At 38.7% G+C, this 27,834-nt stretch overlaps 1 protein-coding gene across 1 annotated transcript; it reads right to left on the bottom strand.

Annotated features, from left to right (window-relative positions):
- Positions 1–1,033: 1,033 nt before the first annotated feature.
- LOC149454845 (solute carrier family 12 member 3-like) lies at positions 1,034–27,834 on the bottom strand. Its single transcript, XM_089686951.1, has 27 exons — positions 27,652–27,834; positions 27,142–27,606; positions 26,849–27,034; positions 26,660–26,735; positions 25,578–25,673; positions 23,897–24,036; positions 23,597–23,707; positions 23,383–23,494; positions 22,056–22,186; positions 21,830–21,914; positions 21,582–21,736; positions 20,850–20,957; positions 19,914–20,037; positions 19,651–19,752; positions 18,876–19,031; positions 18,265–18,364; positions 18,066–18,177; positions 17,071–17,193; positions 15,084–15,190; positions 14,552–14,634; positions 10,782–10,841; positions 10,357–10,461; positions 9,373–9,484; positions 8,680–8,766; positions 7,134–7,251; positions 4,610–4,677; positions 1,034–1,274 (listed from the first exon to the last, which is right to left on the bottom strand). The coding sequence occupies exons 1-27, from the start codon at positions 27,832–27,834 to the stop codon at positions 1,133–1,135; spliced, it is 3,447 nt and encodes a 1,148-aa protein (XP_089543077.1). The 3' UTR covers positions 1,034–1,132.

Below are 27,834 nucleotides of genomic sequence, written 5' to 3'. Positions count from 1 at the left end.
TTTTAACAAAATTATTAAAATGGCAGAGCCTAACCCACCTAGATATCTGCTATAAACTGGAGCAAAGGAAAAATGAAGTGTAGGTCACAGCAATTAATAAGGTGTGGAATGCCTTATTTTAAGGTGTTACTAAACCTCGGACCCTGCAATCACTATATCTGGTCTCCCACGGTACATGGATGTGCAATTACTTTAGTAAATATATACTTCTAAACACCTTTTCTCATCAGCAGTATATAGCAGTCTTGTGACTTCTACCAGTGTCTAGCTGAACACTATTTAAAGCATATAGGAGGAGTTTTCATTCTGCTCTGACTGTCCTATGAGGCTGCATAACCTCTGACCCTCTGTCTGGACAGTGCTGATTGGCCCTGTGCGGATCACATGCACTCTACCAAAGGAAAAAAAAACTACCAATTCACACCAAATGGATCATGTGCAGAGTGACTGCACAAGATATTTCTTATCAGGAGATAAGCGGGAAGCACTGGAAAAAGGGGAGGGTCAGAGAAGTTAGGATCAAATAGCGATTTTACAGAGGCTCTGCGCTGTCAGAAGGTGGATTGTGGACAGTAGAAGAAGGGGAGGAGCAGAAAAAAAAAGGATCAAATGGCCTTTTTATACAATGTGAATGATTAACCCCTTAGGTTCCACAGTGAGTATAACAAGCATGCTTTACTGCATATACAGACTGATTTTACTGTTGTAGGTTTACTAACACTTTAAGTCTACATACTATAAAATGACAGCTAAAATCCAGGTGCTATTGACAATGCTTCTAATTTGTCCTTCATCCAGTATCAGTTTCCCCATTGATAGAAGAACAAATGTCACATTAAATACCTTTTTAGTAGTCAGGAATTTGATTTTAAATGGATATAAATTTGCAGACTTTATAGCTTTAACAATACTGTTGGTGTATCTGTACAAAGAGATCCCTGCCCACTAATTCTACTGTAAGCTAAATATTTTCATAATTACAGTTTTGTGGTAAAGTAAGAATTTGCATATACAATTTATTTGTTACACCTTGAATTTTATGCAGTTTGTATTCATTTACATATAATCACAACTTGAAACATGAACTCTAGTCATTTGGAGATCTTTACATTACTCTGTGATAGCATGTAGCTCACTGGCAGTATATTGTGAGTGAGTCCTGCTGATTACCACGGATGAAGACAACTGGAGGGCTTATGTCACGGGATAACATCTCTAGCCATGCCAGATACAGGGAACTTGGACAAGCCATTTTGCTTGCAATTGGAAGGCTTCTGCAAATAGAATCAGATGTGTAATTAAGATTTTTTATTTAAAAAAAAAAAAAAAGTCAAAGGGTTGTGACTCAGAAAGGGGCAAAATAGCAACCCAATTAGGTCCTGGTGCAGGCTTAAATCTCCCTCAAGACCTTCTGTAACCTACAACCTCCCACCTAGCTATGCTCTAACCTGACCCCCTTTCTACAGTATTCTTAGACTGCTAAGACTGTGGCTTCTCCATTTCTCTGCAGGTACTCCCTGAAAGTCTTCAACCACAGATGTGTGTGTATATACTGTTAGACTATTGAAGCTGTAGGCAGGAGCCATCAGTCAATGAATCCGTTGCGATTGCCACTCAGATCTCAGTACATAAAACATTGGTGCAAGGCTGTTGCCTTTTGGCACTGACAGCTCAGACACCAACTAACTAAAGCTTTGGTTATTTCATTTAAAATATTAGGTTAGGCTTTAGAGATTTTTTTTTTCATGCTAAGTAAAAGATTGTGTTAGGGTTTCAGTAATATGAGGCATTAGGCTAAATGTTATGCTTAAGGCAGGGGTGTGGACATTTTTGAAAAAACTACTTGTCCAGGGACTACATCAGTGTCCCAATCTACTTGTCCCTCATGACAATCTACTGATACAAATAAATACATTTTAAACAAAACCGTATTAAAATCTGCTTTAAGTAATGTCTGGGGCTTTTAAAAACAAAGTTGACCAAAGTTGAATAATACCCTTTTGATAGGTGTAGGCCATTTATGTACCTTCTGAAACTGAAAAACTCCCAGAGATTGCATCATCTCGTCCTGCCTTGCTGCTAGGACCTTGCTAAAAGACTCCAAGCTTTTCCTGATGACCTCCATCACAGGAGCAAGCTCTCAAATGATGCGTTTAGAGCTACTGCAGCAGGGGATAGAAAGCACATGTGAGAGGGATTGAGTCAGAGAAAGAGCTCAGTCCTGTGAAGTTGGAGGTGTAAGGAGCTTCTGGCTTCGTCCAACAGGAGATACTTAAATGACATAATACACCAATAGAAAGGGCATTACTGTATTCAACTTTGGTCAAAGCTGCATTGTGTGTTTTTATCTACATTTTTGTGGTAAAGGTGAACTATACCTTTTAAAGGTTAATTTACTAAAGGTTAAGAGGATGTTCTCTTTGCAAAGCAAATTTTTACCACATTCACTAACCTAAAAGAAAACTCCCTTGCAAAGTAAAAATACCTTTGCAAATTGAGCAGTCTATTTGCCTTTCTTAAATCAACTCCTTATAGTTGGGTTAAGCTTAAAGTGGAACTTTATTCTCTCAATCAACATTGACTATTTTTAATCCTTATGCTGCTAGCGTTAGTAAATAGATAGGAAAGTATAACATGTTTACTTGTTTTAAACAATTTTTTACATTTTTCGTTACTTCCTAGTAACCATGCTTAGGCAAATTATATCATACATTTCAGAACTGGAGGAGGGGCTTCCTCAGCTAAACACACCCTCTTGGCTGTATGTGTAATTGTAAGGGAAGATGGATTTCAGGAAGTAATTGCTACAGGTATCCTCTGTCCTTACTCATAGCCACGGGCAGAAATGCTAAGGGGTTGTTCTTCACAGTGATTTCTCAGCAAATTAAAGCAAGGAGACATGGATTGATGGGTGGGGTAGTTTGCTTTGAATATTAAAAATGACTTAAATACTGCTTTTAGTTTGTGGTGCTCAGATACAGCGTAGTCCCGCTTTAAGGGCAATTAAATAGCCTAGGCTAAGGATTAGGGATGGATTCAGTGTGAGAGCTTAGTTAGATAGACGCTTAAGTATGAAGGCCAAGATAACCAGTGGCCATAGTTCAGAGGCCTGATATACACTATATTGCCAAAAGTATTGGGATGCCTGCTTTTCTGCGCACATGAACTTTAATGGCATCCCAGTCTTAGTCCATAGAGTTCAATATTGAGTTGGCTCACCCTGTCCTCAAGGTTTAGGAGGGTGTCTATGGGAATGTTTGACCATTCTTCCAGAAGCACATTTGTGAGGTCAGGCACTGATTTTAGACGAGAAGGCCTGGCTCACAGTCTCCGCTCTAATTCATCCCAAAGGTGTTCTATCGAGTTGGGGTCAGGACCCTGTGCAGGCCAGTCAAGTTTCTCTACCCCAAACTTGCTCATCCATGTCTTTATGGACCTTTCTTTGTGCACTGGTGTGCAGTCATGTTGGAACAGAAAGGGGCCATCCCCAAACTGTTCCTACAAAGTTGGGAGCATGAAATTGTCCAAAATGTCTCGGTATGCAGACGCCTTAAGAACTCCCTTCACTGGAACTAAGGGGCCAAGCCCAACCCCTGAAAAACAACCCCACACCATAATCCCCCCTCTACCAAACTTTACATTTGGCACAATGCAGTCAGGCAAGTACCGTTCTCATGGCAACCACTAAACCAAGATACATACATCGGATAGTCAGACAGAAGCGTAATTCATCACTCCAGAGAACACGTCTCCTCTAGAGTCCAGTGGTGGTGTGCTTTACACCACTGCATCCAATGCTTTGCATTGTACTTGGTGATGTAAAGCTTGGATGCAGCTGCTCGGCCATGGAAACCCATTCCATGTAGCTCTCTATGCACTGTTGTTGTGCTAATCTGAAGGCCACATGAAGCTTGGAGGTCTTTAGCTATCGTCTCTGCAGACAGTTGGCGACTTCTGCACCCTGTGCACTTCAGCATAGCTGACCCCGCTCTGTCATTTTACGTGACCTGCCACTTTGTGGCTGAGTTGCTGTTCCCAGTTGCTTCCACTTTGTTATAATATCACTAACAGTTGACCGTGGAATATTTAGTAGCAAGGAAATTTCACGGATGGACTTATTGCACAGGTGACAACCTATCACGGTACCACGCTTGAATTCACTGAGCTCCTGAGAGCGACCCATTCTTTCACAAATGTTTGTAGAAGCAGTCTGCATACCTAGGTTCTTGATTTTATACACCTGTGGCCATGGAGGTGATTGGAACACCTGAATGCAATGATTTGGAGTGGAGTCCCAATACTTTTTCAATATAGTGTATGAGAAATTGCCAACAGTTTTATACTAGTTTTCAGTGCTGAAAGTCCCTCAACAAGAAATACTCTGCTGCCTAGATAGTGGAAAACATCTTGTCTATGGATTGTCTAAAATGTAGTGTTTTTTGCTAGTTCGTCATTGCTGCCAGAATTCCAGGCATTATAGTTCCAGTTTGAAAACATTCATCATACTGTGTAAGTATAATACTGTCGTAGCGCTGAAGATATTTTAATAAACATACCATGTTAGAGGAAGTATATTAGTAGAATACATTTGGTACCAATGAGTACTTACATTGCAATAAGAGCGGTATCCTGGGAGTTCTCCTGGAGGATCTCATTTAGTCTCACATATCGTTCAGACTGAAAAATAGACAAAGATGAAGATAAGGAACCAGTCATACAGTTAATGATATGAATCTTCAGATGCTCTAGTTAGTGTATTGATAGCCTTGCCAATTTATTTTATGCTGTTTGTGTTGCATTGGAGAAATTTACCTTCACGACCTGACCCAGAGAGGCAACAGGAAGTTAGAAGAATTCTTCCAACGTCAGGGGAATTCCCCTCTTAGACAGATGTCCCCATTGGAAGATATCCACTTACCTTTTGTTACGGGGAGAACTCTAAATTTTGTTTTCCCCTTGACTTTCTGTTTTAGTGACATGACAGAGTAGTGATCTACACAATATACAGCAATAAGAACATGAAAGAGGGCCTAACCTCTCCCCACACCATCCAAAACTATATATATATATATATATATATATATAAAAAGGTTTGCCAAGAGAAACACTTTCAGCTGATCTTTTATACAGTATTCTCTAGACATCGGGATGTGGCTATTCTTATATTGTGATATTGTGATCTGTTCCAAAGTTGCTAGTTGCCTGACTGTCACTTTGTTTGGCATCATTATTTTCTGAGTTGCTAAACCAGAACACTTGTGCAGATCTGCAGTTTGGACCTAACATACTGTATGTTTGTCCGAGGGCATTGAGTGTGAAGACTGCCATTGCAGACCTCTTCTTTTAAAAATGCCGCTTTTCAATAAACTAAAGCTGCTGCAGCCCGAAATGCATTGATTCATTGACTGATTTGCTGGAGTGCAACAGGCCAGATCAGCATCTGGAGATGGTATAAATATCAATGTCTGGGTTCTGAGAAGCTAGTATTTTGGCTTTCATGCGCACCCTTACTTCAACACTTTGAGTCACTATCCTGGCACAAGAATACAGATCTCTTAGATTGTAAGCTCCAAAGAGCAGGGCCCTCCTATCCCTCATGTATTGAACTGTATTGTCTCCCGTTATATTGTAAAGTGTTGAGCAAACTGTTGGCGCTATATAAATCCTGTATAATAATAATAATAATAAGATCTGACCTCTGATCTACATGTTTGTTCCTGGTTATTGATTCAGTATGTACTGAAGCCAGAGACAGCTAGGCAACTAGTATTCTTAGAGGTCAGCAACGGCAGCACTGTTATTTTGTCTCAGTGCTTGTTTCCTTTAAGAAACCCATAGGGGGTAGATGGGCCCATCACAAAAATGAAATAATGTATTGTTTCTGTGTGTGCTTGACATGCACACACTTTATACCATCACCTGTACATAGGCTGTGATTACAAAGAAGGATTTGTCCAGAAGATAATGCAGATCAGGTTGAACATTACAGTTTAGCCTATAACCATCTATGTTACAAACCCCTAAAGTCTGCTCAGCTGTTAAACTGTTATTCATAATCATTAAATAAAATACAAGTAGTGCAACACTAATCAAAAAACAGTAATTGATAGAAAAGAACAGGAAAGTGATTATTGGAAATTAAAGCTAACATATGTTAATAATCATGCTCAAACATACTATATTTGAGAATGATTATTAACATATGTTGTTTTTTCATTTCCAATGATTACGTTCTTTTCTATCAATTACTGTTTTTTTTATTAGTGCTGCACTGTTTGTATTGTATTATTTGAGGGTTTTTTTTATATCTGTTAACCTTTGTCAGCAGCTTTTTATTCTATTTTTTGGGCACTTTGATCTTTGCGTAGAAATACACATGTTCATATTCTAAATTATTGCCAGTGAACAATATGTTTGTGGGGACCATTTAATTATTGTATGCACCTTAGCAAGCACCCTTGTATATTTTCTATTTATCAAATAATTCTCAGTATATGTCTACCAGGTGTTCCTCCTGATAGTACTGTGCCCATGTTTAATCTTTTATTGAATGAAAGTATGTATGAAAATGAAAGCTAGGTTCACACCTGAGTGTTTTCCGCAGCATTTTGCAGAAACGCACTACAGTCCATTTAACATGATTTCCTATGTTCAAAACTCCACGTTTTCACCTGGTGCGTTTTTTGGAAAGGGTCAAGGCCTTTTTTTACAATGCAAATAGTTGCGTTTTTGGTTCTATAGACTTCATTAGAGATGCTGCAGTAAAGCATATAGTGCATTTTTGCTACGTTTTGCATTTTAATCTGCCTAGCAACAAGAAAAACCAGTAAAAATGCGTGTGCAAAAATGCCAAACTCACCACAAAACGCACTGCAGAAACAGATCAAACAGAAACTGCATAGGTGTGAACCTAGCCTTACTGTTGAAAGTGCATTACAGATACATTTTAGTGCTTGCAGACCTACTGTTTGACCAAGGAAAAATGATCTACTAAAAAGTGAGCCTCCCATGAATTTTATGTCTCTTTCATATGTCAAAGTAAAAGAAAAGGAATATTCTATAGACAAGAAGAATTTGATTTCATGAATCTGTGATACATGACCAGTAAACCTGGTAACGTTTAATAGTTGTACCTTAGATGCATAATGTACAAGGTCCATTTCACGTATTCCCCATGGTGGTATTTGTGAGTCCTCCCCTCTCTGCTCCTCAACACAGTATGGAGCAACTAGCTCTTCAAACAACTGCATGCTGTGAAAACAGAAGGAAAATTACATTATAGATTAGTGTTCTTAAGCAGCATGTGTGCCTTCCAAAATAGCCATTAATATGCCTTAACAGCAAATTGTGCTGCAATGTGCATAAAACTGCTCCATGCTGGAGCAAACGCTGCTCTAGCCTGCAAGGTAAAATACTGTGTTTACGTGTGGCCAGTGAGTACATAGCCTAGACAGAATTCATCACACCTATTTGTTGAGGATGGTGCTATCTTCTCTTTAGTTTGGATCTGTAGATGCCAGGGGTGGACTGACAACTCATGGGGCCCCCGAGCAATAGGGGATCATGGGGCCCATGTCCTTGCCCAAACTCAAAAAAGCCTATGAAAAATGTACCAGGGGCATCTTATGGGGCCCCCTACTGACCCCAGGCCCTCAGGCAGTGCCTGAGTTTCCAAATGGTTAGTCCGCCCCTGGTAGATGCTATGATGCTGCACAAGTAACCAGCTATGACATCAGTCATTTAAGGGATTAAAAGTCCATTTGGGAGCCGACATGAGTAAACTGCATGAGGAATACATTGAATAACTCATACATAGTGTATTCTCTAGTAGGCAAAATGTGAAAGCAATACAGAAAACAACACTGGTATATTTGATTAAGCCTGGACAAATGTAACTACGTATATAATATATCCAGCCAATATCCCTGGAAACTGAAAACCACTGATGTAGACACTGCTATTCCAGTGGTCTACACTAGCTTTTGGGTCTTGTACAGAGTGGTCACCTTGCTAATTACTGAACACAGGAGGTTGCTTCTTCCATATGGACGCCATTCAGAGATTGCGTTTTATTTTTTCAGTGAATGCACAGCATTCTCTGACTGGATGAGATGGAGAGAGGGGCAGTGAAGTCACATTCTCCACCTTGTTCGGTCAGAGAACATTTTGCATGCATTGAGAAAATGTAAGGTTCTCTGAAAAGAACCCATGCCAAACAAGCAACCTCCTTTGTTCAGCAAGCAGCAGGGCAGCTGCTTGGAACAGGACATGAAACGTAGTGGAGATCTCTGAAGTAGTAGTGGTTTCCAGCTTCCACAGGGATCCCACAGGCATGGTATATGCATGGTTACATTTGTCCAAGCTGTATCAATGTAAAATATCTATACCTGGAATTCAGCTTTAACAGATCCAGTAATGTTTTTACTGTAAATATATCAATTATTGATGTAACACCAATGTGACCATTCCTCTTAGTGCACTACATTGAATTGCAAACTTCAGTAAAGAGCTTTATTTCTAACAGCTAAAGAAAGCCATACTTAACTAAATCTGATTATTTTAAACAGTTTTAGTACAAGGAGGCTAACGGATTGGGATCAATATTCATAAAAAACTTTTCTATCAGACAGAGGTCTCCAAAAACCATCAACTAACATCACAGTGAGTTCCAACACTTACTTTTTGGGATGTGGTTTTTGACCTATGTCAGTCAGCACAACAACATCATGGAATCCCAGTCTGAACTTGTGTAGAAGAGACTGCATTCTGTAAAGAGAGATAGAAATTAGATATTTTATGAAGCATAAAAACTAAAATTGGGTTCATTGTGTCAGCCTTTCAACCAGGGTGACTTCTGGCTCGTTCAGGTGTACCTTTGCAAAATGCCTAAAAAAATGTCCTAAAAAGGCAGCTTGTGGATCAAGCCTGCCTTTTAGTTCACAAAACCACAGGTTTTTTATTGTGCACTTTTATGACGTTCTAACTGCCGTCCTAACAACCAATGACATTATCAGTTTATAAGGAGGCCATCGGGTACCTGCACAACATCTTTGTTTACCCCTCCCTCCCTCTCCATCAGCACTGGGGTCACATTAGCTGAGTGATGGGAGAAACACTCCAAGACTAGTCCGTACTAGTGTGTGCAAAGGTATATTTGCTTTGAAAGAATAAATCACCTCTAACATTGGGTGTACTACGTGTGTGGATGTTGCTGTGTAAAACTATTCATTTTTTTTTATGTTTTAGAATCGGGTGCCTTGGGAGCATCCATAATTTTAAAGGGTGGCTTGACTAAAACAGGTTGAGAAACTGCATTGGGTTGTTGCCAGTAATATTCTTTGGACAGGGTGATGACTGTTATCTGGAACTCACTCTCTTCTTTCTTCCTCTGCACTCTCCTGGCTTCCTCTGATGTAGACTCGTACTTTACACTGGCCCCAACGCTTTCTGCGAGTCAGCAAGTATGGGATAAGCAGGGTGAGACCTTCAGGGGAAAAACAGCACTTGGTTAGTTTCAAAATAAATTGAAGGACTCACAGCTCCAGTTTTACTAACTCTACTTACTAAGCTTCAGTTTTAATCATTTTTGGTAAGCTACAAAAAGTCTTTATTTTTTTAAGTTGAGTTTGAAAAGTTTACCCACTTGTTGTCCATGCATTAGCACAAGATTCAGCACTATTAGCACACAGAAATCTATTCTCTATACAGCAGGATGAATTTTTAATTGGTGACATTGCCTCGTTCTTCTGTCCAGCATTCCAGACAGGCAACCCATCTGTTGAGGAACATGAGAACCCAGAGCTGCTTCCTTTTTACACCAGTTGAAAGATTAGATTTTTCTGAACAAATGTATTATTATTACACAGGATTTATATAGCGCCAACAGTTTGCTCAGCGCTTTACAATATGAGGATAGATGATACAGCAACAATACAGTTCAATACAAGAGGGATTTGAGGGCCCTGCTCCTTGGAGCTTACAATCTAGAAGGGAGGGGCTAGTGGTACAAAAGGTAGTAATTGTGGGGGATGGACTGGTAGGAAGAGTAGAAGATTCCATTATTAGCTGAGGGCAGGATAGGCTTCCCTGAAGAGATAGGATTTCAGAGATCGCCTAAAAGTGAGCAGAGTAGGCGATAGTCTGATAAATAGGTGTAGCGAGTTCCAGTGTATAACTGAAAAAGTAAAAAAAATGGACCCCCTTCCTTTTTTGCTGCAAACCCGTCAATTAGTTTCCATTGGAAAGGCCCAAATTTTGCTTGACCAAATAGGACTATTTGCTAAGGCAAAATCATTCAGTTATTTCTTACTATGACAACAGTGGTATGAGGTCATGAGTTTACAGTCATGTGATTACCTCCATCATCGTACAGCCAGTATATGTGGATGCTTTTCTTTCCCTTGCGACTCTGAAATTCTGTATTAGTTTGATTCAAGTTCTCTGGAACTATGCAAGGGGGCTCTGGAAAAAAAATAGCGACCAGTTCATTCAGGTAACATAATATCAGGAACACTATACTATGGCAATTTTTCATTTTACTATAATTTTATCATATCATTTTTTTCGTGTTAGAAATACAGGGTTCAGTTTATGAGAAAGGAAAAAGTCCTCTTGACCTTGGCAAGCGTTTTAGCTCAGGATTTAGCAGGAATTGACTAGCTTATAATGAGATAATGAAACATGTCACGTAGTTGGCTGCTATGGCCATCTGGTACTTGACTATGTGGATCAGTCTCAGAATCCACAATGTGATTTACATGGTGTAAATAAAAAAATCTAACCTTTTTCTGTTTCCTTATCAGATATTGCCTCATTATCTGAGTCCTGGAAAGCCATGTTATCTGTGGGTAAAAGAAATCATTTAAAATGACATATTATTGTACCAGCTGCTCAGTTATGCATGGTACTGCCCATCATACACATTTTAATTACAAATTTGTTTAAATTCACTTCAAAGAATATACCCCTTACTAAAATAGATGGTGATTTACTTACCTATCTTACAGAAGACGGTGCTCTGGGCTTCCTTCAGTGAAGGCTACACAACCAAATACCAGAGCACTGATCATGTCATATGACCTGTGTTCCAAAATTCGGTCATTTGGCTTGCAGAGCACCATTCCCATAAGAAAAAAAGTATTTATATCAGAACCCCTCTTAGAGGTTGATTTACTAAAGGCAAATAGACTGTCCACTTTGCAAGGAGAGTTGCACTTTGTAAGGGAATTTTCCCCTGCTCTGCTGACTTTTATCATTCAATCATGTGGAGCCAAAAAATTCAGGTTTTTTTTTTGCATTTCCTTGGGTATGCTTTGCAAAGTGAAATTTCTCCACATTCACGAAACTCTGAGGCAAATAACCATGCAATGTGCATCCTTTTTTTTTAGCAAAATGAACATTCTTTTTCCATTTAGTAAATTAACCCTTAGCATTTAAAAATGTAATAGAATAGGATAGTGACATTGGGGGTATGATTTTTGCTCAGGACTGTTTTCCTGCCAGAGCACCATCTCTTATTAGTATGCTGCATAAATCTACCCCTCGGCTCTGCTCCCTGAAACCAACTAGGGTGTAGTATTTTCAAAAATGGAGCAGCTGTTCATAGCAACCAATCAGCTCCTGTCTTCAGCTTGTTTAGTTAACCACTTCAAGTCCGGACACTTTCACCCCCTTCCAGTCCAGGCCAATTTTCAGCTTTCAGTGCTATCACACTTTGAATGACAATTGCGCGGTCATGCAACACTGCACATATATGAATTTTTTAGCATTTGTTTGAGACAGATAAAACTTTAGTTTGGTAGTATTTATTCACCACTGTGATTTTTATTTTTTTGCTATATAAATGAAAAACATTTTGCACAAAAAAGTGTTTTTCTTATAAAATTTTGCAAATAAATAATCTTTCTTCATAAATCTTGGTCAAAATGTATTCAGCTATTTTTTTAGTAAAAACAAATAACCTGAATTAGTTTATAACCCAAAATTATAATGTAAAAAAATTTTGTTTACATTTTTTTTTATTATTATTTATGCTTTTTTTTTAAACATACGGTCACCCTAGCAGTACAGTGTCACCATAGTGACACTGTACTACTTGTGGGGGGTGATGAAGATTTTTTTTTTTGTTTAACACTGATTGCTATTACACCCATAAAGGCTGTAAAAGCAATCATTTCTCCTTCTCTCTGCCTGCATTCTTGCAGCCATTGAGAAATACTGTGAGAGCTGTGATTGGTCACAGCTTGTTACATGGTACAAGGCTGTTGTGAATAGTCTTGTACCATGTGACATCTGCTTACTACATGTGAAATATGTGAAAGATCACAATGTACCATGTGACCTCTGTGATCATTCATAGATTTCACATGTAGTAAGCAATGATGTCACAAGTGACATCTTGCTTACTACTATTCATGTAATCACTGATTGGGACCTCACACAGAGGTCCCGTACAACGATTGGACACAGCGGACACTGGATCGCGGTGCTGTGCTCTCACAGGGAGCACACATAGGCAGAGAAGCGGGAGGACGGTTATAAATGGCCACCCGCTCCTGCACTGCTCTCGTACAGGCTGTTTATGTGCATGGCCTGGATGGGAAGTGGTTAAAGAAGAACTAAACTTACCTTTCCTTCAATGGTCCCTGTCCCTTGCTGGTGCCAGTCTTCATTGCCGGCACAGGGTGATAAATTCCGGGCACACAGGGTCTGTGCCGGTAATGTAAGCTGAGAAATTGCACGACTCCTCTGCAATGAAAACCTTCCTGCTCACTGTTTGTGAAAGCGGAACTAAACTCATTGATTTACCAGTTTCAAAAAACAGTTACATTCCCGGCACGTGCCGGGATTGCTGTCATGTTTGCTTGTGTCCTCAGCCAAGCTGTCAAACCATCAAATGGCTGGTGTCATCACTGATCACATGTGCAGCAGAACGGCAGTTGAAAATCAAACAGAGGCTAAAACCCCGAACACACGGACCGAGATTAATAGAAACCGGCTGGCATTCAGCCCATGTTTACAAACGCCAGTCCAACAGAAGTCGGCCGAACGGTTGGCTTCTGTTGAATGGGCATGCTGGAAAACCAGCATTCGATTGGCATTTGATCAGTGCCGACAGCCAATGACTGCCAGCGCTGATGTGTTCTGGCAGGTGGGGAGATCACTGTACTAACATCAGATATTTAGAACAGCGAGCTACTCCCGAGCGCTTCAATTTTTTTTATTCAGCCTCTGAGTTGAACGAAAAAAAACTGATGGTGTGTACCCAGCTTAAGATGGCTGAAAACAATAGGAGGCTTTAGTTCTGCTTTAACCTTTGAATGAAAGCTAGAAACTGATTGGTCACAATATACAGTATCTGCTCTGTTTTTGATAATTATCCTCTATGCATTTTGTGCAACAGAAGCACCAGTTCAACTATTTATTTATTTTTTGAACAACTGGAAACTAAAATGGCAAAATGTCCCATGTACTAATGTACAGTGCTGAGCGAACTGTTGGTGCTTTATAAATACTGTATAATAATAATAATAATGTACTGGAGGAATTCTGTAAACTTACGTAGAAACATTTGTGACTTTGATTTTAAGCTACAACATAGTATGTAAAGAGTGCTTCTGTTTGAGCTGTTTTCACACAGTTGGAGCAAGTGGTCTTGGTGTTTGTAAAACAAACTGAAACATTGTATAAACTGCTAGGTTGCTTTTTTTAAAGTGTTCCTAAACCCACAACAGTAAAATCAGTCTGTATATGCAGTAAAGCATGCTTGTTATACTCACTGTGGAACCTAAGGGGTTAATCCTCCATATTGTGTAAAAAGACTGTTTGATCCTGTCTTCTCTGATCTTCCCCTTCTACTGTCCCCAATCCACCTGCTGATAGTACAGACCTCTAGGAGGCATTCTGCACATGCTCAGGTTAGTGTGTATCGCTCGAGTTTTTTTTTCTTTAGATTGATGCATTTGATCAGCACAGGGCCAATCAGCACTATCCAGACAGAGGGTCATGGGTTATGCAGCCTCATAGGACAGTCAGAGGAGAATAAAAACTCCTCCTACAGGCTATAACAGTGCTTGGCTGGACACTAATAGAAGTCACAAGACTGCTATATACTGGTGATGAGAAAAATTATTTAGCAGTTTCTATTTCCCAAAATATCTGAATTTCCATGTTTTGTGTGCTGTGGAAGATCGGATATAGTTAATGCAGGGTCCTGGGTTTAGTAACTTATGTACTGCATGTTCACATTCTGCTGTCTTTGGAACAGACTGCCTCAGTCAAGATCTGCATTGTATATCACACTATTCTCTACAGACCTCTACTTCTATATTGTGCTAAAGTTACACTTTATATGCTGTTATTTAAAAAACTGTAGGTTCTGCTGGTTTTACATACTGATACCAACCGCTGTAGTAACAATAATGTGCATATATTTTCCGCAAAATCTATAGACAGTAATTTACTTATTTTGCTGTATGGTATACTTTTGTATCCAGACTTATTTCTTAGTAGCAAATATATTTCATGAAATACATTGTACTGTTGCACTTACATTGTCCCTGCATTTTCTGTGACACATCCAGGCCATCCTTCAAGTGTAGAACACATACACCAAACTGAGCGTCAAACGCATCACTGGAAGAAAAAAGGATTGCATTGGTTTTCTTGCTGCAAGTTCTATGAGGCCCTAACAAGTAACAGTAACTGTCAAGAACTACACAGCAAATTATTTTGCAAAGCAGTAGGAAAACAAGGACAAAAAACTATGCTTGTAGTGCCAGCCACACCAAAAGAACTGAAAACCCACCTGTAAAGTACTGTGAGATACAGCATTGTATTCCTATAATAGAAAGCACTGAAGGCTAAATGGGGCACAAATGAACAAATGACATGACTTGGCCTATTTACATAAGCAGAGACTGAGTTTTTAGTTTCTGGGTTTTGTGCTGGAAGTAAGGATGTGTAAATACCTTCTGCTATAAGACAATGTTGTATGTCTTTATTCAATGCAAAAAAAATTATATAAAAGATGAAAATTATACTATAGGGGCTAATTATAAAATAGCTTTTGAAAGAAAACTTACTGAATGACCCCAGCGTATTCCTCCAAGCACTGCCCTGGCACCGTTTGCCAGTTATTCTTATAGCCCAGCACCAAAGTGTTTGGCTTTAAGCGACCCAGACCAGAAACCTGCATAGGTAAAGAATTCTATTAGTAACACAAAATACATCAATATTTGTAGCTTTCACAGTCACTAGTTGTAACCAGGGTCAGACTGACAATTCATGGGCCCCCCGGGCAATAGGGGATTATGGGGCCCCTGTGTCATTGCCCACACTCAAAAAAGTATATAAAAAAGGTACCAGGGGCATTTCACTGGGCCCCCTACGGACCCTGGGCCCTCGGGCAGTGCCCGAGTGCTCGAATGGTCAGTCCGCCCCTGGTTGTAACTCATGTATGAATGGTTACAACTGCTAATCATATGTGTTGCAGCTCTTTAAATAAATGGAAAGTCCTATTTCTTATAGAAATACAAGGAAGATTGATGATGCGCAAAGCATACTAATCCATTGTAAACAGTGACAGTTCACTGTTCAGAAGTACTGACACTATTTGTGAATCCCATAAAATTCAATAGGGAATGAAACAGATTCAAGCAGCTTAGAATCAGGCTAAAGCAGATCAGACATTGGTCAGAAGAAGTTTAAAAGCAACTAAGAAGGATCTCAAATGCAAGCCGAAAGCATCTACAAGCATGTTGCATTTTGCTACCTACACAAGCCCAAAATCAGCCAAAACATTACAATAGCTGTATGACTGTCATGGGCCACTTTACTATACATGCTGTTTTCTGGTTTATTACATTAACAGAAGGGATATAATTCCATAAAAAAATAAAAGTCAGCATTAAACTTTTTTTTACCATCAGTAGGTATTAATTGTAACGTACAAAAAAAAAATGATAATGGTGATGACTGCTTGAGCATGACTGATATACTGTATATCATTGCATAAAGAAGGAAAGCATAACCTCTTTTATTTTAATTGAAAAAAAAAAAAGGAAAAAGGTCTTTGGCATCTCTTAAATTATTCTCAACATCTATAGTGCGTTACATTATTGGAGTGTCATTTATCGAAAAGTTGTGGAGGATTCCAAATATCTAAATTTCTATGAAGTAAATAACTTTTAATTATTTTTGAATGCATAATCTTATTATTATTGGGTAGCACAGTGGCTAAATGGTTAGTTCTTCCGCCTGGCAGCACTAGGGTCATTGGTTCAAATCCCAGCCACGGCACCACCTGCCTGGAGTTTGCATGTTCTCCCTGTGTCTGGGTGGATTTCCACCAGGTATTCCAGTTTTCTCCCACACTCCAAAGACATACTGGTAGGTTAATTGGAACCTGTCTAAATTGGCCCTAGTATGTGTATGTATGAATGTAAGTTAGGGCTAAATGGTTAGCACTTTCACCTGGCATTACTAAGGTCATTGGTTCAAATCCCAGCCACGGCACCACCTGCCTGGAGTTTGCATGTTCTCCGTGTCTGCATGGGTTTCCTTCAGGTACTCCAGTTTCCTCCCACATTCCAAAGACATGCTGGCAGGTCAATTGGAACCTGTCTAAATTGGCCCTAGTATGTGTATGTATGAATGTGAGTTAGGGACCTTAGATTGTACACCCCTTGAGGGTTAGGGACTGATGTGAATGCACTATATATGTAAAGCGCTGCGTAAATGGACGGCGCTATATAAGCACCTGAAATAAATAAATAGAATTATTAGTATACTGAACATATCAGAATTCTGGATGTGGATTAAGCCATTCTAAAGAACTTCACTGCCATCTAGTGTACATCTTATGATATTGCATTTCTTAAAACAAAATTTCATTTTGACCATGTTATGTTTTTTTTTTAGATGATGTTTATCGAGTGGCAAGCAGTGCACATTGTTTTGAATAGACATAAATATTCAGGGCACTTCAGTACTTTACTGTTGATCAGCACAAGGCAGCATTGTGCATATAATCATGCAGGTGAGGTGTGCTGCAGTGGAACATGACTGTACCTGCATGAGACTTTTGGCTCCAATTCGCAAAGTGTTTTCACGAATTACACTGTAGAATGATCTCACTTTCCTGGTGTTTAGCCATCGCAGATGTCCCTCTGAGTCTGGCACTTTATCAGTTTCCTGTAAGAAGATAAATAGGGAACTTATTCAACTGGATACAACGGGTGTCCAACCTTTTGACTTTTATGGGCCACATTGGAAGCAGAAGAAGTGTCTTGGGCCACACATAAAATACACTAACATAAAGCATAGCTGATGAGCAGAAAAAGTCAGGCAGATCACAAGTTAAGGATCACTGATACAGATAATGTACCTATCTGAGTAATAAAACGTAATTCTTTTAAATGATAAAACTAAATGAGGGCAACATAAAACTGTTTAGATATATGGCAGTGTTTTTGATAAACTGACACACCAATATCTGGTTCCATGGATCTAATAGCAATTCTCAGTAAATAGTCGCTCACAAATTGCTGAAAACTGCTGACATGAATAACGTGTGATTGTAAAGTGTGGGGTATTTTTCTTTGGGAAGATAAAACTTCTAAAAGTCCAGTAAAGAAACACTGTGAAAATTTTCTTCTGTGGCATGTGTTCACTAAGTGTAAATGCATTTTTACAAAATAATTCCAAAAAAGATCAAAATTTTGAAATAAGTGTATGATTTTGTGTTGGGCCACATTCATAGCTGTCTTGGGTCGCAGGTTGGACACCCCTGGTATACAAGATGGTAGAAATTGATAAACAGCCATAAACATCTAAATCAATATTGTTAATAAAAAAATTAGAAAAATATCAATTTTGACCTTTTAAATTTTCTTAGGGAGTATAGAATGAAGCGACACATCTTTTCTCAGAACCATAATAAAAACATACATTATAAATTCCATCTCAACCACTGATATGTCTCAACACTCCAGTACACAACCTTCTTTCTCTCAATGTGCAGTATTCTGAACGCAATGTTCATTGTTAATGAAAAGTCTACTCACAGTTACAACATTGCCACAGATCATTAAACTTGTGTTCTTTGTCACGGAGCTGGCAAAGTCAACCAACGCAGGACGAAAGTTTGGAGGTCCAGTGAGTACAAGACATTGTGGCCTAAAGGTAAATAATATAGCATTGCTAGTATATTAACAAGAAAACAAGAAAATATCTACAAATCATGGTATGTTATAGTGAGGGTACCTAAAGTTCTTGACATGGTCTTGCACCCCTGTGAGGCTTACACTGTAGGTCAGTGCCATGTTGTAAGCTCCAGCCTGTACTGAGGATCCCCAGTTCACTTCTATAGGTTGAAAAAAAAAAGTGCTGGTAAATGTTAAAGAAAATCTCATTATAATTAGTAATTCTACTCTGCTTGCCCAGAAATCAAGACATAAAAGCAGTGGTGTATTTAGGTTTTGTCCTGTCCTAGGCAACTCAAAAATCGGACCTCCCTCCCACCCCCGCAGAGACAGAGCCTGACACTGACCAACACCAGACCCCCCCCCCCCCCTTTCCGTGGAGAGAGCCTGACAGTGATCAAAAACACCCCACCCGAGAGAGCCTTCCACTAACACCCCCCCCTTCCCCCATGGCAACAGACAGAAAGATACTCAACTTCACAGCTCTGAACATCCCTGGGAATAACAGTAGGGCTCTGCATACACCATCAGCCTCTCTCGGATCCCACCTGGTCCCCATGCCGCATATGTCCCTTTTTCCAGGGGGCAGTGCTGCCCCCCTAAAAAAAAAATGCCACCCTTGGCAAATGCCTTGTGGTAAATACACCCTTGCATAAAAGTTAACATTCTCACCTGGCTTCTTGTATGTAACATATCCCAGAAGTATTACAATGATACCCACTGCAATCAGAGCAGCCCACCAAGTCAGGAGAAACATAATAACCACTGACACTACAGCACCAAAAAGGGCGGTCCATTTACTGTAATAGCGGAAAGATGGACGCCATCCTGGGGGGGGAAAAGGAATAGAAAATGTCAAAAATAATCTTGAAAAATTTATCACAGAAAAGGGCTTATTGAATAAGCTGATTTTAAGTGCACAGGTGTGGTAACCCAAAGCTGTCAGTTATATTTTTATACCAGTTACTGTAACACTTTATGAGGTGTTCAGTTCATAAAGTTGTAGCACAAGGATTAGCATCTTTATTTTAGCCATGTGATCGTAACCTTCAAATCTCACTGGACTCAACTGAAAATAACTGCCATTTTTTTTTAGAGAACGTGTATCCTTATCCTGGTGTGTTAGCTTGGTGAATTAAGCCATTTTCAGAACACTGAAGGCAGCTAACAGACATAAAGTGCAGGAACCCCGAATGATCCAGTATTTATATGATACTGGCACAGTGATGAATGTTGAACATAAAAACCAAGGCTATGATCTTCATATAATCCAACATATGCTCTTCTGTTCAAAGCTGTTTAGGTTTCTGTGTTTGGATATGTGAAAAAAAACACACTGGCCCCAAAATATCATTGTATTTGCTATAGCTTGCAAATGGTAACCTTAACATCATTTGGATGGGAGAAGGCTTTAGTGAAAGAGATTTAATAAACCCAAGGAATTTACCTGGTGAATTTGTGATGGATGCATGGAAACAGCTAAAGTTGATGAGTGCATAGGAGCAGAGGAAGAAGTTTGAGATGATTGGAGCAATGGTGTTTAACTCAGCTGATGAGAGAGGATAAACAAGAACTGATGAGTTGCAAAGTCTATTACACATCCACAATTTCACGGTTGTTACTGTATACTAAGACTCTTTGCTATAGTACTGAAAGTTATATAATTTGCAAAAATAGACTTTTTTAGGATGGACTGTAAAATGCACTTACCAATGAGGATAAAACCAATAGCAATGATGAAAGCCAAAATGTAGCCACGGATAGGTTCATTGTTCTTCCCATAACCCTTTCCAAAGAATCCAATAAAGGGGTAGAGCCTGTCTTTGCAGAGACACTGCCAAAAGGTAAACCATGTTAATGATAGTAATGTAAAGAGAAATAATGAACTTTAAATTAGATCTTTCAAAAACAGCACTTAAAGGAAATCCTTCAAATGCAACAACATGTGTATGTAGGTGATCCTTGATGCTCCAATTTGCTTTTGTACATATTTTGCAATATACTATACATTGTATAGGACAAAATGTGCGTATTTACAATATATTTTGAGTTCTTTGCTGTAGACAAATACAAAATATTGCATATGAATAATTCTTCTATACAACTTATAGCCAGCAGGTGGTTCTTTATACTGTATTATTTTACTGCCATGCTGTGAATAGCATGTAGGTTGTAATTTGGTGTCCTGCTGTTCAGCTCTATTCACAACACACATAACAGATGAATTAGTCAGAGGTGGCATCCCTCATCCTTGGCTGTAACTGCCATTGAATGATATGGATTCTCTGATAGATATTATCTTTATTATATTTATATGCTTGTAAGTATTAAAGCACAGTGGCTAAATGGTTAGCACTTCCGCCTGGCAGTACTAGGGTTATTGGTTCAAAGCCCAACCATGGCACTACCTGCCTGGAGTTTGCATGTTCTCCCTGTGCCTGCGTGGGTTTCCTCCCACACTCCAAAGACATGCTGGTAGGTTAATTGGATCTTGTCTAAATTGGCCCTTGTATGTATGAATGTGAGTTAGGAACCTTAGATTGTACACCCCTTGAGGGTTAGGGACTGATGTGAATGTGCAATATATATGTAAAAGCACTGTATAAATTGACGGCGCTATATAAGTACCTATAATAATCCTTTTACCTGAAAGACTTTAGGAGCTGACACCAGGCAAGCCAGAGCAGAGGAAAGAGTGGCTGCAAAGATCCCTGCTGTGATCAATGGGCTGAACGCTGACACCAAACTCAATGCCTGTATAGGAAAAGGACAGTAACTACACAGAAGATAAACTTAACATTTCCTCTAATGAAGCTATTGCTTGTATCCTCTTATATTAGATTTCATCCTTTACACCTGTTTTGACATGGTATGGTAACCACCTAATCTATGTGCTCAGTATGCAAACTGTGACTTTAGCTGCAGCTTGGAGCTCTGGAAAAACTTTCCCCATATCCCACAACACATATCTAACCATATACCATACAGCTAAACAGGTACCATACAAGCTGTAGAGAGGTGCATGATTTGTATAGGGATACTACAACTCTTAACATGCAGCTAAAGTAACTATATACTCATTATGTCCCAATTAATGGGATGCAAAGGAAGTCATAAGAAGAATAAACAATAAGGCATATGCAGGTACATTGTGGTTCTTGCCTTCTTATGTTAGTACATTTAGTCTCCAATATAATTTCATATGATCCTTTATGTAATGACTACATGACCATTTACCTATCCAATTTAGTAAACTATTTTAAACTTTAATGGTTAACCTAGATGTACAATGGTCACAAACTTCAGTAGGCAAGTGAGTGGGAATGAAGAAACAGAAGCCCTCAAGTAACCCTTGTTATAACGGAAACATATACATGCCTGATAGTGATTTGACAGTCCATAGTAGCAGCTTTCTGTCTCTTTGCAGGAGGTGAAATTCCAACCAAACTGGCAGCTTAGTCCTTCACAGTCTGTCTCATTAATTGGTATGGTATCATTCAGGTTGCCAGAGGCATCACGGATAACGCAAGATCCTGTACAGAGGAAGAAAAGCAGAAGGGATGATTTTGAAAAGCAGCTAAAGGAAAGAAAGTATCATAATTTTTAATTATCCAGCAACAGCTCACCTATGGTCGCAGAAATCGCAAGATAGGAGATTGTAGTCCAAAATATGGCCATTAGTGTTCCTTTGGGAATGGCCACTGCTGGGTCCTAAAATACATATATAGTGACTAAACAAAATGCTTTCACACACAGTCCATAGTAGAGGAAGTGGATTAATCAAGCTATAAATGGGTTGGGTCAACAATGGGACAATGTTTGTAGAGTGAACAATATGATATATTACTATACCTTTAGATCTCCTGAGATATTAGCTCCTGCTAGGATTCCGGTAGCAGATGGGAAGAAGATGGAAAACATGCCAAAGAATGTTCCAGCCTCCCCTCTCCAGTTAGGAACAATGTTTTCCATGAATATTGATCCTGTGATTAAACAGAAATATGGTTGATTAATGTAATATCAGAGCTGTAATATGAAAAAAATAACAGGGCAATAACATGAATTTTTGGAAAGACTCAGAACACATGAGTTAGTTGGTTAAATCTTAATTTAACATTTTAATGCTCTCTTTGTTGTAATTATGTAAACTTTAAAGTGATACGTCACTCTCACAATCAACATGGACTATTTCTAATCCTTACGCTGCTAGCATTAGTAAATAGATAGGAATGTATATCATATTTACCTGTTTTAACTTTTTTTTGCATTCCTTCATGTACTTCCTGATTTCCATGCCTAAGCAAATGAAGTCATACATCCCTGGAGGCTTCAGGAGGGGAGGGAGGGTTCTCAGCTCAGCCAATGCCTGAGCTAAGGGCAGATGGATTCCAGGAAGTAACTGCTACATGAATCATCTGCCCTTACTCAAGATGACCACTGCCAGAAATGCCAGGAGGTGTTTTTCAAAATTACTTCTCAGCAAAATAGAGCATGGAGACATGGATGGAAGGATGTGTTTGTTTTGAATATTAAAAATGAATTATATAGCATTCTTGGTTTGTGGTATTCAGATACAGTGCAGTTCCACTTTAAACCAACAGTGTATACCATAGTTTTGCAGTGTAATATAAACCTTTTTTAATACTGAAGATTTCCTTACTCCTGCAACCATGTCTCTTGGTCCTGCAACAGCACCAGTGCAAGTGACCAATTGCCACTGCAACCTATCCACTTAGATATCAGTTAGTCTTTCAAATGTATATAAAGGTAGTTGAATTACCAGTCAAATGTTTAATAGCATTCAAAATAACCCAGAACCATGAACATTATTTCTTTATCTCGCTAAAATACCAATATTTTACCAGGAGCACACACAGAACCAATTACGTTTTTACTGGGCAAAAGCAAAGCATTTAACAACCTATGGGCTTCTCAGGAGCAAAGGAACAGTCTGCAGCTTTTCTAATCTCTATTCTTAGAGCACTATGCACAAGGAAGTATGTAGTTGTGGTATATTAATATTAGAGTGGATAAAAACTTATAAAAAAAACTGATAAAAAGCTTAGCTTGATCTATGTCTCATTTATGTATTATGCAGTAATGTATTTGATCGAATAAGGATTTATGGTACTATGTAACCTGGGAACTTGGTCAGTAGATGTTACCAACAAATACTCACCTTGGTAGCCGAAGAAACCTTTGGATTGTTTTTCTTCACTAGCAGGCATGACTGTGCCCACCAGGTAGCTTGCAAATGATATCATGATGACAATAAAGAATATTATTTGTGCCTTTACAAAAAATAAAATACAATTATTTAATGTGAATGGAAATGATTTTCTCAAAATCAGGATAACAATAGAATCAACATGAACATATGCTTTTAGGTATACCTTTGCCTCCCATTCCATTCCAGCTAATGATATGAAGAGAAGAGCTGTCACAGTTATAACTCCAATAATCCTGATGTCATTGACTGGGTCAGAAATTACAGCATTGTATTCCTAATACAGAAAAAGGTAAAATCAAATAGTTAATGAGTAGAGAATTATACAGACCTGTGTACCATATAAAATATGAACAACAGTGTCTACAATCCACTGATTTTAGTTATATGTACTCAAGCTAGTACACTTAAATTTAAACTCAACCTAAACTAAATGATCAATGTTTATCACATAAGCTACACTTACTATGAGGAGGTCCCGTACAGTTTCTGAAAATCCTACTGTATGCATGGCAACTGCAACTGCATTAGCAAAGGCAAAGATGAGTCCAATGGAGCCTCCTAGTTCGGGGCCCAAGCTTCGAGAGATGAGGAAATAAGTTCCACCTACAAGTCAATAAAATATTATTTTTATATTGTAGGGTATACTGACCAGCAGAACACATAATGTTAATTAACACCTTTATGTTTACTTGGAAGTTCATTTTTGTATGAAATTGATAACCTAATTACATTTATAGAAATAAATCATATTATTTGTAACTGATGAGACCACCTAAAATGGATATTTTAATTTCTAGATGTTGAGAGATTAAGTCACCTAATAATTTCCTAAAATATATGCATAGCCATAACTTTGTTTCATTTTGGATAGGGTAGGGATAAGTTAAAATCCCTGTAATTTAATTTTTTTTTTTTATTCCATTTTCTTCCTGTCCCTGAGATGCAAATGTACATAAGAGGAAATTTTACACAAAATGAAAGGGATTTCCCCTTTTATAAGGTTGTTGCCAAAACAATATTGCCCATTGGAATGTTTTTCTTCACTTCTTGTTCTGTGCAGCTCTAAAATGTTGGATCATGTCCTATCACTTTCTCTCTCTTTGTGAAAGTGGTCATCAGAACAAAAGGAAAGGATGGATCTAGCAAAAACATAGACAGCAATAAAAATTGTATTTTCACCCTTCGTTATTTTATCCACACAATAAAAAAGTGTGGGTTATACATGCCATTTAAGCTTTTAGGGAATTTAGTGGTGATGTGTTTGTACATGAGTTCCTAGGTCTGTCCGCCTACTGTACTTACTGGAATGGGGCTCTTTTTTTTTGTTTGATTCCTAATTTTTATTATATTTTTTTTTTCTTTTTTTTTTCCTATAACGTTTTATTAGGAACAAGGAAACAGTACAAGTCAAAAGTACAGCATAAAGGGATATCATGTAGTTCTGAATGTTCAAGGCATACATACAGGCACATACTATTAGGCAGTATAGATAAACTGAAACCCACAATCAGTGCATACTGTGAAGAGGAAATACAGACTGCGAGGGGATAAATCCAAAGTAGAGGAAGGTTTGTTCCAAACCGCAGTTTTGGTGGAGGGCTCTCCATGGGGCAAAGATGTCTGTCTGGTCTGGGAACATAATAACCTGAAGTCCTTGGAGGATCAATAGGAGATGGGGCGTGGAACAAAACCACATAAGTCTACATAGGAGGGGGTTGTGGGTCGGAATGTCTAGTAGCTATTTAGCAAGTCAAAGGGTATGTGTATCTACCAGTACCAATCTGTGGCAACTTAGGAGAGTGTGTATTGGAGAGTGCTGATGATGGTGTGACTTGTGGGAGAGAAAAGATGGTAGAAAAGAGTAGAGGAAAAGGAAGGGGGGGGAGGGGGGAAGTTTCTCATGCAGGAGGAGACTAGGAGAGGGGTAGGGGAATTTTTATTATATTATGTAGAATAGAATGCAACAGGAATAATAATAATACATGAAGGTGGTCAGGAACAAACTCCTAGGTGGACAGAGACAGAACCCAGAAATGTGACAGGGAGAAAATGTTAAACATATGGACTGTAGACAGGTCATCATTAGACCATAGAATATAATAAATGATAAGACATTTTATTTTTCCTTGTAGTGCTTGACCTACCTGACTTTACTTTTCCATTTGTGGAAATGGCAGAAATGGACAAGCCTGTGATAGATGTCACCAGCACAGACATTAAAATAATCAACCAAGTGAGTCCTGAAACAACACAAAATGATATTGCAAATTACATATTTCTTCAGATCACCATGAAGTAATTGTTACAAAGATCACTAGTGGTAAGACCATTTGCAACAAAGATAAAAGCATCAATATAAATTAATAAGGGATTTTCAAATGTTAAATATCATATTTCATCTGTCCAATGAGCGAAAACAACACTGAACTGGGGATTGCAATTGAACTATTATGAGATGGGAGGGATGCCTCCATACTACTACACTTCGGAGTAAGAAGCAGTAATTAAACTTTATGTGGGACATATCATTTGCAATCATTATTTCAAACATACTTTTATCAGCAAAGACTAATTTGTTTATCCATATTTTACCCAAAATTCACCTTTGGGAGCATGTTACACCCATATTTAGGAGTGTAATGCCTGACATTTTCAAGCAGCCCCCCGCACTGCCCCCAATCCTCCCCAGTGACAGCAGTTGGGGGTTCTCTTCCTCACACCTGACCACATTCTGCACACATAGCCGTGTCATTCATTCACAGCGAGCTGTGAAAGAATTGACTACAAGTACTGTCTGCCAATGCAGCACATTGCACTTGTGAGCTCTCTCATAGTTCATTAATCTTCCTGCTCTTCAGTAATTGTCTGCCCATACAGGCAGACAGCTATACTAAGTCTGCTGGAGCCTGACATTGCACCCATAATCTACTGATCACAGGTGCAATGCTTTCCTGGCTCCTGCAGGAAAAATAATAAATGCAAATTTCTTTCTTCTGTAGAAATATGTGCATCTATTAATTTTTCCCAAAAGGTGAACTTAGCTTTTAAGATAGAAGACTATAAAGTACATAATATTATGCTAAAATCTAGAACATTTTAATAAACAAATTACTCTATATTAACAGCTTAACCTTTCAGTAAATTTGACCTAATCTATATATTAGACTAACTCTACATAGTAAGCATTTTGCTAGCATTATTCTTGATTATAAAGTGTTATCCATACCTATTCCTGCCTGGGCTGTGATCCATGGTAACCTCAAGTATAAGATGACTCCCCATATATTTAACATACATCGGATCTGTTGAGAGAATATCAAATAAAAATCGCATTAGGTAATTAATGTATTTTGAATATAGTAGTGTAAAAGTAGCATTGTTCAGAAATATTAGATAGTTTTGAACTGATGCTTACCATAACACCTTTCATCCAGCCAAACCGAACAGGACCTTGGGGTTCTTTTTTCTTCCTAGTCAAAGAAAAAAACGGGAATCTGTTTTTCTTTTTCTTTTCATTTGACTCTTCCTTTAGGTCATTTTTGTCTTTGTCACAGGTTTCTACATCTTGATCCAGGTGGACTGGAACCATTGCCTGCTCATCCTGTAAGATAGGGTTTGAAATGAATATTAATTACCAGGAATATTGTTTGCATTAATAATATTGTCAGGGAAAAAAAGCAGTAGTATTTTGAACTGCATTGTACTTACTATGGCATTTCTTAAAATATCCAAGGAGGGACGACTTCTCTTCAGTCTTCCAGGTGCTACTGAATTAACATAGAACTCATGTCTGGGTGTGGCATCTAAGGTATTGTATGCCATTTGCCTTTTTGAAGCCACTTTATTACAGAAAGGCAAGTTCGCAGGACTGAGGTAGATTCCAGCTGCCAGAGAATTCCCTGGCTCTTTAGGAGTGCTGGTGACTTCTGGTTCTGAATTATCTTTGGAACAAGGAATCATCTGTAGTCCTGTATTAAAAGCTTCGATTGATTGGTTAAGATGATCTAAAGCTTCTTGTACATTTTCTTCTGGAACATCCAAAGCCAGACCATCAATAGTAGAGGTATATCCAGAGGAAAGCTCATCACTGCCAGATGAACACTCCAGTGACTCCAAACTTTCGGATTTGACAGTAAAGGCTACTTTGTTTGACATATTTGGCAAACATGTACACTCATTTCTGTTATCAATTTTAATTTCATTCATAGCGAAATGAACAGGATTACAAGTGTGATGATCATTCCCATGATCTGACTTTTTATCTTTGGAACTGGGAATCCCAGAAGCACAAAGGTCATGGAGATTGTCATTAGGAGTCCAGCTTCTACAGCGGCCAGACATATGAGCTTTCTCTATGGTGAACCTTCCGATGGAGAATGGAGTGCTTTCTTTGCAATCCAT

This window comes from Staurois parvus, unplaced genomic scaffold, assembly GCF_062004578.1.
Source record: "Staurois parvus isolate SC_StPar_1 unplaced genomic scaffold, SC_StPar_1.0 ptg000415l, whole genome shotgun sequence".
NCBI lineage: Eukaryota > Metazoa > Chordata > Amphibia > Anura > Ranidae > Staurois > Staurois parvus.
Note: the sequence above shows the minus strand (reverse complement) of the source record. Positions and strands in the feature narration are given on the sequence as shown.

Bases quoted from the DNA above. Each gene is read 5' to 3' on its own strand.
- LOC149454845 (XM_089686951.1), bottom strand. From the start codon at position 27,834: ATGGATTGCAAAGAAAGCACTCCATTCTCCATCGGAAGGTTCACCATA. The intron at 10,462-10,781 runs GTTAGATTTTTT...TTTTTTTTCCAG, and splicing joins TGATAAGGAAACAGAAAAAG to AGCCCCCTTGCATAGTTCCA. The intron at 4,678-7,133 runs GTACAACTATTA...TCTATTTTTCAG, and splicing joins TTGTACATTATGCATCTAAG to TCTGAACGATATGTGAGACT.